The sequence below is a fragment of the Rhinopithecus bieti genome, unplaced genomic scaffold (assembly GCF_001698545.2).
Source record: "Rhinopithecus bieti isolate Rb0 unplaced genomic scaffold, ASM169854v2 scaffold_56641, whole genome shotgun sequence".
In the NCBI taxonomy this organism is placed as follows: Eukaryota; Metazoa; Chordata; class Mammalia; order Primates; family Cercopithecidae; genus Rhinopithecus; species Rhinopithecus bieti.
The window spans coordinates 403179-414001 of NW_016822034.1; the positions used below are offsets into that span (position 1 = coordinate 403179).

General features: G+C 57.6%; 1 protein-coding gene across 1 annotated transcript; it reads right to left on the reverse strand.

Moving 5' to 3' along the window:
• Positions 1–8048: 8048 nt before the first annotated feature.
• On the reverse strand, positions 8049–8834 carry LOC108521110 (hemoglobin subunit mu). Its single transcript, XM_017860724.1, has 3 exons — positions 8725–8834; positions 8341–8545; positions 8049–8238 (listed from the first exon to the last, which is right to left on the reverse strand). Exons 1-3 carry the CDS (start codon positions 8814–8816, stop codon positions 8110–8112), a joined length of 426 nt encoding a protein of 141 aa, XP_017716213.1. The 5' UTR covers positions 8817–8834; the 3' UTR covers positions 8049–8109.
• Positions 8835–10823: the final 1989 nt, after the last annotated feature.

Below are 10823 nucleotides of genomic sequence, written 5' to 3' on the forward strand. Positions count from 1 at the left end.
GAGCCGGGAGGCCTCGCCCGATCCGGGGCGGAGAGGAATGCGCGCACCCGGACGCCCTGGCCCGTAGGAACGCAAAAGAATTTCCGCGCAGAGCCCCTCCTGCTCTCCAGCCTGGCTTCCTCCAGCTCCCTTTCCCTCTGGCGATAGTCACTAGTGTGCTTGAGTGACAGGCACCACGACGCAAAAAGCAAGGGGCTGGGCTGGGGCGGCTCCGGGTTCAGACTCCTCTACCCGGGGTTGTGGGGTGGCGCGTGGGGGTGGTGGGTGCTGGACTCACAGTGGGACCCTGTGCAGTTTGTGTGACTGACTCCCCCCCTGGCCTAGAGGTCGTGGTTCACTGAGACACCCCCATCTCTCCAAATGCTGTCTGATGGAAGACTCGCTAGGTAAATAGTTGTTAAACAAGTAAATAAAGCGACAGCCGGAACCGCCTGGAGCATTCAGCATCCTCTGGGAGGTAGGCAGTCCTCTAACCATCACACAAGTAGGCACAGAGGTGCAAACCTCATCACAGGCCCTGAGGAAGTCTGGAGGTGTGGACGAGGCGTTCAAGGGGACCAGGGTTAGTGTGGGGCTTCCCGGAGGAGGTGAGACTTAAGGATATGAATTAAGTGGAGGAGGTAGAGGAGGGAGGAGGCTTGGCTCGGGGAGGAGGAAGGACAGAGGAGACAAGGCCCCTGTGATTGGCGAATGGAGGTGGGGAGATGGGGGGTGATGAGGCCGCCAGCTCCTGCAGGGTGAGGAAGGAAGGAGTGGACTTCTGGGGAAGGGTGAGAGGTGCTGGAATGCCAATGAGTGCATCCCTGCTCATGAAAAGCGATTTTTTAGAGGGAATGGTACTGAGGAGAAAACAGCCTGAGAAATCACTGATAAGTCATTTCCTGGGGGTCTGGCAGAAGACCTTGCTTTGGAGAGTGTGTCAGCTGGGCATCCTTCAGCCTGCCCCCTGCCCCGTGCCCCAAGACCCTCACTCAGGCCCTGCCCTGGATGTCCAGGAGCCTTGAGCAGAGAAGGAAGTAGCTCCGACCAGCTTAGCAATGCTTCCCCCATCGGATCTTCTCATTTCCCCTCCCTGTCTGCCACCCTCTTCTGACTCTGCCCACAGCCTGAAGGAAAGAACAAAATGAGAAGATGTGGGGCTTTTTTTTTTTTTTTTTTTTTGAAATGGAGTTTCGCTCTTGTTGTCCAGGCTGGAGTGCAGTGGTGTGATCTCAGTTCACTGCAACCTCCGCCTCCTGAATTCAAGTGATTCTCCTGCCTCAGCCTCCCGAGTAGCTGGGATTACAGGCCTGGGCCATCACGCCAGGCTAATTTTGTATTTTTAGTAGAGACTGGGTTTCTACATGTTGGTCAGGCTGGTCTCGAACTCCCGACCTCAGGTGATCCACCCATCTCAGCCTCCCAAAGTGCTGGGATTACAGGCATGAGCCACCACACCCTCCTTTTGTTTTGTTTTCTTGAGATGTGGGAACTTAAAGTCACCAAAGACCCCTTACCTCAGGCCTGGGACAACCCCTTCTTCCTGCATCTTACTGCAATGTCTCTGCTGCCTGAACCCTCTTAAGGCAAGACATGGAGAATGTATCTCAGCCAAGGTCTTGTACTCAGTATGGAAAGAGCTCCCTAATCTTTTTTTTTCTTTTTTCTTTTTTTTGAGACGGAGTCTCACTTTTTCATCCAGGCTGGAGTGCAGTGGCGCAATCTCGGCTCACTGCAAACTCCGCTTCCCGGGTTCACATCATTCTCCTGCCTCCGCCTCCCGAGTAGCTGGGACTACAGGCACCCGCCACTACGCCGGGCTAAGTTTTTTGTATTTTTAGTAGAGACGGGGTTTCACCGTGTTAGCCAGGATGGTCTCGATCTCCTGACCTCATGATCTGCCCGCCTCAGCCTCCCAAAGTGCTGGGATTACAGGGGTGAGCCACCGCGCCCGGCCAAGCTCCTACATCTTAATAAGAAAAGACAAATGACTTATGAGGACAAATACAAAGGATCGTAACCGGAAATAATAGAAATAATCGATGAGGCCAGGTGAGGTGGCTAACTCCTGTAATCCCAGCACTTTAGGAGGCCGAGACAGGCAGATTACCTGAGGCTAACATAGTGAAATCCCATCGCTACTAAAAATAAAAATAATTAGCCAGGTGTGGTGACCTGCACCTGTAGTCCCAGCTACTTAGGAGGCAGAGGCAGGAGAATCGCTTCAACCCAGGAGGTGGAGGTTCTAGTGAGCCGAGATTGCACCACTGCACTCCAGCCTGGGTGACAGAGCGAGACACCATCTCAAAAACCAAAATGAAATGAAAGTAATAATTAGTGAAGCTGTGGAATGGCACAGAGCTGAATGAACTGGCTGAAAGTGATATAGGGGAGACAGTTCATTCACTGAGAATAGGAAGTTGTACACAGGTATCTACAGCATGATGGTATTTTTGTCCAAAAAGAGCGCCTGCAGCAGTAGTTGCAGTTGTAGCTGTTCCCTCAGCACAGGATGGGGCCAGTGGGCTCAGTCCCAAACCCTTCATTGTGGTCTCTTTTGGGGGTGGGGGTGAGGAGACAGGAAAGAGAGACTCTCTCCTACTTTAAGTAACACAAGAAAGGGTGTGTGTGTGTGTCTGAAAGAATGGATGGATTTTAGTTTTTTTTTTTTTTTAAGTGTTTATGCTTAAATAAGAATGCTCTGGGCTGTGAGGTGGAGGAAGAGTGGATGGTGGAGAGGGAGGGAACTCCCCAACAATTCAGAGAGGTCCATGTCCAGAAGAAAAGTGGTGATGGGGCCCTCTCCGCCCTCCCCAAAGCTTGATCCAGTACTGTGAGTGTGGAGGGGGACGCTTGCTCTGGGACAGGAGCTGGGCTGGAAGTGGTGCTCATGTTCTTCGGAGGACTGAGAGCCAGATGGGCTGTGCAACTTCCCAGCATGGATTCCAGGACTTCAGCACCGGGGACAGGGACGTTTCCAGAAGTTGCTGGCAGCACGGGAAGGAGAAGCACCAGGAAGTCCCAGAGGCCCTGGGTGGGGCAATTAGCTGGGGGCTCAGAGCAGGGCACACAATGAGTTCTGAAAGCACCTTATAAAGTGCAGGAGAAGTGCAGGAGTAAGGCCGCCAGGTACTCTGCTGAAGAGTCTCCCAGGGTGTAGGCTGCCGGCTGTGAGCATCCCAGCCCCTTCCTCCTTCCCCACTGACTGGGCTGCTCTGGGAGGGTTCCCATGACAGAGGACGCGTGGGTAGGGCCAGCACCCTCACTCCAGACACCTACCCTCTGGCAGGAAGGGGTGGGAATGAGAGAGATGTTCTGGCACCTGCACTTGCATTGGGAACAGCCTATTTGGCTAGTTTGTTTTATTTCGTCTTGTTTTGACGGAGAGTGTATGTTTAACTGGGTTCTACCAGGGAGATTTCAAAGGAGGGTGGCAATGCTGGGACTCCCAGAGAAGAACCCTGGAGGCCTCTTTCCTCCCCAGCTCCTGAGTCACTGCCTGCAGGCCTGGCACTTCTCAGGACAGGGACAGGTTCAGCACCTTCTCTTGAGCAGGCCCACCTCAACTTCCCCTCCCATACTCCCTGCAGTTCTCCCTCCCCAACCCCATGCAGCTGCGGAGAGTTCCTTGGTCTGAGACAGGAAAACACCTCCATGGCTGGCACATTCAGGGACAGAGACAACCCAGGCACACACAGGCTGCTGCTTACTGGGACTTCATTCAAAGATCAGGAAGTGCTGGGGCGGGGAGGGGAGGAGGGCCTGGAGGGAGGCCCAGTGGGCAGGAGGCAGGGCCACCAACGCTCCAGCTTAGTAGTATTTGGAGGTCAACACAGTACTCACAAAAGCAAAGAATTTGTCCATGGAGGCACCACGTGGGTAAACTGGGAAGGGTGTGATGGACCAATGTCACCAGCAGGCATTTACCCAGGAACTGTGGAGAGAGTCAGGGGACGTAGATACCACTGTCAGCTGTGCTCCACCTCCCCGAACGCATGGGCTGCTGTGTCTTATGAGGAAGACCAGCTGCCCCTACACCCTAGATTCCTCCCGGCCCAAAGCTCTCCCTGATGTTGCCTGGGTCCACCCACAGGTCATTGACGTGCAGTTGCCTCAGCTCAGACAAGTCACTGGGCATGCCATCTAAGTGGGCCATGGCATAAGTGGGCATGCCATCTAAGTGGGCCATGGCATAAGAGGGCATGCCATCTAAGTGGGCCATGGCATAAGTGGGCATGCCATCTAAGTGGGCCATGGCATAAGTGGGCATGCCATCTAAGTGGGCCATGGCATAAGTGGGCATGCCATCTAAGTGGGCCATGGCATAAGTGGGCATGCCATCTAAGTGGGCCATGGCATAAGTGGGCATGCCATCTAAGTGGGCCATGGCATAAGTGGGCATGCCATCTAAGTGGGCCATGGCATAAGTGGGCATGCCATCTAAGTGGGCCATGGCATAAGTGGGCATGCCATCTAAGTGGGCCATGGCATAAGTGGGCATGCCATCTAAGTGGGCCATGGCATAAGTGGGCATGCCATCTAAGTGGGCCATGGCATAAGTGGGCATGCCATCTAAGTGGGCCATGGCATAAGTGGGCATGCCATCTAAGTGGGCCATGGCATAAGTGGGCATGCCATCTAAGTGGGCCATGGCATAAGTGGGCATGCCATCTAAGTGGGCCATGGCATAAGTGGGCATGCCATCTAAGTGGGCCATGGCATAAGTGGGCATGCCATCTAAGTGGGCCATGGCATAAGTGGGCATGCCATCTAAGTGGGCCATGGCATAAGTGGGCATGCCATCTAAGTGGGCCATGGCATAAGTGGGCATGCCATCTAAGTGGGCCATGGCATAAGTGGGCATGCCATCTAAGTGGGCCATGGCATAAGTGGGCATGCCATCTAAGTGGGCCATGGCATAAGTGGGCATGCCATCTAAGTGGGCCATGGCATAAGTGGGCATGCCATCTAAGTGGGCCATGGCATAAGTGGGCATGCCATCTAAGTGGGCCATGGCATAAGTGGGCATGCCATCTAAGTGGGCCATGGCATAAGTGGGCATGCCATCTAAGTGGGCCATGGCATAAGTGGGCATGCCATCTAAGTGGGCCATGGCATAAGTGGGCATGCCATCTAAGTGGGCCATGGCATAAGTGGGCATGCCATCTAAGTGGGCCATGGCATAAGTGGGCATGCCATCTAAGTGGGCCATGGCATAAGTGGGCATGCCATCTAAGTGGGCCATGGCATAAGTGGGCATGCCATCTAAGTGGGCCATGGCATAAGTGGGCATGCCATCTAAGTGGGCCATGGCATAAGTGGGCATGCCATCTAAGTGGGCCATGGCATAAGTGGGCATGCCATCTAAGTGGGCCATGGCATAAGTGGGCATGCCATCTAAGTGGGCCATGGCATAAGTGGGCATGCCATCTAAGTGGGCCATGGCATAAGTGGGCATGCCATCTAAGTGGGCCATGGCATAAGTGGGCATGCCATCTAAGTGGGCCATGGCATAAGTGGGCATGCCATCTAAGTGGGCCATGGCATAAGTGGGCATGCCATCTAAGTGGGCCATGGCATAAGTGGGCATGCCATCTAAGTGGGCCATGGCATAAGTGGGCATGCCATCTAAGTGGGCCATGGCATAAGTGGGCATGCCATCTAAGTGGGCCATGGCATAAGTGGGCATGCCATCTAAGTGGGCCATGGCATAAGTGGGCATGCCATCTAAGTGGGCCATGGCATAAGTGGGCATGCCATCTAAGTGGGCCATGGCATAAGTGGGCATGCCATCTAAGTGGGCCATGGCATAAGTGGGCATGCCATCTAAGTGGGCCATGGCATAAGTGGGCATGCCATCTAAGTGGGCCATGGCATTGGTCAGCGTGTCGGCCACCTACTTGCATTGTTTCTTGATGTGGGCTGAGCCATACCTCAGGACCAAGTGAGAGGAAGGTCAGGAACATGCTTCAGGGGGAAGCAAAGAATGAGGGGCTGGGGGCTGGGTCTGGGGCAAGAATGGTTAGGGGTGGCCAGTGGAGCCCTGGAGTGGGTGTTGGACCCAAAATGTGAGCGGGGAGAGAAGGGTCCTTCCCTCTCAAGGGCCTCCATGACATAGTCAGGAGCGTGGTCGCAAAGCTTCGCCCAGACCGCCTTGATGTTAGCCTTGTCCTCAGGAGACAGCACCGTGGTGGGTTCTTTCTGAGTCTGTGTAAGCTCAGAAGTGAAAGGAGGGGGAGAGTAGGAGCTCTTATGTCTGGGATGCAGGGTCTTTGGCAGGCAAGTTGCCAGGAGGTGCCTGGCACAGGAAAAGGGGAAGAGGAGTAAGTGAGAATAGGCAGGTTGCCCAAGGCTGCCCTGCGCCTCTTAGTCCTGCCCAAACAGAAACCCAGTTCTCTACATGGTAGCCTTCCCACTCCCATTGTCCTGGGCTTCTACACAGGGTCCTGAGCCCCTTATACCCATAAGGTATCCACATATGGCCCAGACTCAGGCAACTTCCTGGATGGGAAGAAGAGCACAGTTTTTCCAAAGTGAAACATAAGCTGCTTTCACACCAAACTCTGCCTGGGACCAAAAGCTGTTACTTATCCATGTAAACAGTTGGGGGGCTGTGCATGGTGGCTCACGCCTGTCATCCCAGCATTTTGGGAGGCTGAGGCGGGCGGATCACTTGAGGTCAGGAGTTTGAGACTAGCCTGATCAACGTGGTAAAACTGTGTCTCTATTAAAAATACAAAAATTAGCCAGGCATGGTGGCGCATGCCTGTAATCCCAGCTACTCCGAAGACAGAGGCAGGAGAATCGCTTGAACCCAGGGGGTTGAGGCTGCAGTGAGCTACTGCACTCCAGCCGGGGCCACAGAGCAAGGCCCTGTCTCAAAAACAAAACAAGACAAAATGAAAAAACCCAAGAAAACAGTTGGGGTATGTAGATAACATGGGGCCAAGTTCTCCAAACTACCAGGCTGGTGTCCCAGGCAGTGCAGGGCAACAGGTCCCCGGCACTGACTGCTGGAGGGAGCTTGACGGACTCACAGTCAGGGCTCCGCTTCCAACAGCTCTCTTCAGACCTAGGCGCTGACCGCCAGGTCAGACCTGGCTGCCAGGCCTGGTCTAGTGCTTCCCACACAGACCCAGGGTGGCCAACCCAGAGCCAATCCTATTCAGGACATGGAGACCTCCAAGGTCCCACTCTTTCTTCAGACCCTGTTCTTTGTCTGAAAAGCCTGGGGTGGAGCCTTAAGATTCCTTTCCCCATCCTGGGGAGGGAGAAGAGGGAACTTGGGGAGGGAGTGCCTTGGCCTGGGCACCTGCAGAGACTGAGACATGGCAGCTGGGGCTGGGTGGAGGGGTGGGGTGGCAATGAGCCGGCAGGCACCCACCCTGTGTTATGATTTCAAAATTATTTCAAAATCTTGTGAGTTGGATGTTGTTTTTCTATTCGATGGGTAAAGGCCGGAGAGCTCTGGGACATGCCCAGGGTCGCACAGCTTGTCAATGGGCAGGCTGGAAGCCTAAACCAGGTCTGTCTGCCAATTTGTGGCCACAGAGGACTTCCTCCCCACCTCACCCCCAGGGCTGGAGGGTCACAGGCAGGGCTAACCAGGCTAGCACAGGTTTGCAGCCGAGGAAGTGTCCATGGGGGAAGGAAGGGGAAAGGAACAGTGAGGTCTGCGGAGCCCTCTGCTCTGGGGCCCTAATTAGGTTGCACATGTGGCTCTGGGACCTCAGTTTCTGTATCTCTCTGCAGAAGGGTCCAGGATTAGCATCTACAGGTCCCAGCAGGAAGTGGGGATGGAGAGAGAATGAATGAATAAATGCATGAATGGGGAAGTGCTTTGCAAACAATGTGGTTGGAAGCCGGATTCAAGAGTTGAAGTGGAAGGCCACCCCCCACCACATCACAGTGCTCCCTCTGCCCCACCGCACTCCCCGCCACGGGAGGACAAACCTCCGGGGGTGGGGTGCATTTGAGAGTTCTAGGAGGATCCGTGTAGGTCCCTGAGCTTCTCTGGCCAACAGTAGTGACCTCACTTCGCCAGCTCCCCAAAGACCACACAGGCAGGGGCAGATGTTTGGGGCCTCTGTTTATTGACAGGCACAAACCAAGGCCTGCGCAGCACTAGGCTCAGCGGTACTTTTCTGTCAACACCACGGCCACACCAGTCAGGAACTTGTCCCACGCCGCTTGCATTTCCACGGTGAACTCGTCCTGCAGGTGGGAGGCCAGCACGACGTGGAAACACTGGATTAGCAGCTGCAGGAGAAGCGGCCTGTGAGACGGGGTCTGCCCCTCTAGGGGTCCCCGGAGCTCCCCCGGCTGCGCGCTGCACTATTGCCCCGGCCGGAAAGGGCTCACCGGAAAGTTGGCTGGGTCCACGCGCAGCACGAGCGCGTGCAGGTCCGCCAGTGGGCTCAGCGCGGCGCGCAGGTGGTCCATGTGCTGCACCGCCGCGCCCACCGCCGCCAGCATGCGCTGCCCGTGGCTCAGCAGCTGCGTCGCGTCCTGGCAGGCGCTCAAGTGCGGGAAGTAGACCTTGGTGCTGGGGTACACTGTGAAGAGCCTGCAGGAGCAGGTCGGTGACCGGGGAGGACGGCGGCTGCGTGGGGCTTCACTAGCGCCCACACCGCCCAGATCCCCGGGGATCCACATCGGAGGGACCTTGGATGGCGTTGGCGGCCCACGCGCCCAACACCCTCATCTCCACCTCCCTGAGCTCCCGGAGACCCCGCCTCTACCGACCTGAGCAGCAGCTCCGCCCCGAATTGCGCCTCGTGGCCCGCGATCAGGTCCCAGACCTGCGCGATTTGGGCGCGCTCCTGGGCGCTGAGCATGGCGCCGCCTGACGTGCTCTGGGGGCCGCGCCCGCCGCCCTGGCCTCCTTATAGATCCTCCGAGCACCCCGCCCGTCCTTATCGGCCCGAGTGCGGCGGGAACGCGGGGACCCTCGGCCTGCGCCGGGAACGTAGCCAGTCCGGGTTCCTGCCTACATGGAGGCCTCGACCTCCGGGATCCCAGGGTTTCTGGCACTGGCTCACGCTGTTGTGCGTGGGTACCTTTACTCCAGACTTTAGGGGCATCTGTAATTACTCCCCTCGGGCAAAGTTACTGGTCTGCCAGGAGGGAGCCCATGGGAGGAACCGGAGAGAGAACACGGGGCAGGAAACCCCTACTCTCTTAGGAGTCGGGGAGGGACAGGCCTCAGGGACCCCCGCAGCTGCCAGAATCCCGGGATTCGGACTTCAGGCTTTGCGGAAAAGTTCCCTGAGTCCCGACACGCTCCCGATACGCTTAGCGAAGTGACAGTCTTCGGGCGATGTGGGAAGCTGGGAGACGCACAAGCGCCCGTCTGACCCAAGAGCCCCGGGAGACGCCGTGGGCTGGCCGGGGACTGCTCTGCTCCACCCGGGCTGCAGCTCCGGTGCTCAGGGCAAGAACCTCCCCAAAGCGCCCCCCACGTGACCCCCAGGCCGCGACGTCAGCGGGGACGACCGAGTTCCTGCAAAGCCCCCGGACCCATCACTCAGCTTCTCCCCTCCTTCCCTCCAATACTGAGAACACAGAGCCCAGATCGCTCTGTCCTCATCCATTTATTGGAGTCAGGGCAGGAATTGTGGGAGGGTGAAGGGCAGAGCAGGGGCCGCAGCCTGTCCTGGGGGTCCCGCAGCGGCGCTCAGCGGTACTTCTCGGTCAGGACAGAGGATACGACCGATAGGAACTTGTCCAGGCGGCGTGGGCCTCGGCCGTGAAGTCGGCCGGGAAGCGCGCGGGCAGGGTGACCAGCAGGCAGTGGGAACAGGAGCTGGCGGCGGGGCCGGCTCAGTGGGGGGGCGGGGCGGCGGCCTAGTCCCGGGCCCCGCCCGCCCGGGGACACCGCCGCCCCGACCAGCGGGCCCGCCCGCCCGCCGCACGCGCCGCCGACTCACCTTGAAGTTCACTCGGGTCCACGCGCAGGACGTAAGGCGTGCATGCTCGCTCAGATTGGTCAGGGCGGCGCCGATGTTGTCGATGTTCTTGGCTGCGTCGCCACGGCGGACCACCACCTTGGAGCCGTGCGCGCGCGCTCGCGGACCCCGGGTGCAGGTCGAAGTGCGGAAGTAGGTCTTGGTCACTGCGGGTAGCTGAGGAGAGCCTGGGAGAGGGGCGGGGGCGTGGCTCCAGCAGCCCTCGGCCTCCGCCCCACGGCACGAGGACACATCTGCGACCCGCGAGGCCGAACCTCCTCGCGGTGCCCGGCTTGCCTCCCAGGCTACCCTGGTGCTAGAGGCCCCCCAGGCCGCTGCAGCTCCCGCTGATCGCCGACTGCTTCCAACGGGTATTTGTGCAGCTGATCCCCAAGTCCGCCGCCCTCCGCCTGCAGCACGCACTGGTGGCCCCAGCCCCTCCACCGTCTCCTGTGGCCACAGGACTCCCTCCCAGCCCAGACTGGTTGCCCGCCCTTCTGCAGGCCTCATGACTCCCAGCAGCGTTCCAGTGAAGGAAACTCCCGGACCGCATCCCAGGGGGTCAGATGCTGGGACCTTTGATACTGGGGCGGTGCCCGGATCCCAGACGCTGCGATCAGATGCCTTGACATTTAGAGCTGTAGTGCCCTGGCTGCTCTGTAAGGCCCTTCAGGTCTAGAGCAAAATTTTTTCCACCCTCTGCTTTGTCAGAAACCTGGGCCTGTGGCCTCCTAGGTCCTCAGGTGAAGCCCAGATAACCTGTGCAAACTCCTAATCCTACCTCCCTACCCTGCCTCCTCACTGAGAGGGAAGCTATCTGTCCCCCACTTGTCCCTCCTCACCGGTCTCCTCCACTGCCCTCCCGTCTCATCCCTCCTCCCACTGGTTCCTCCACGG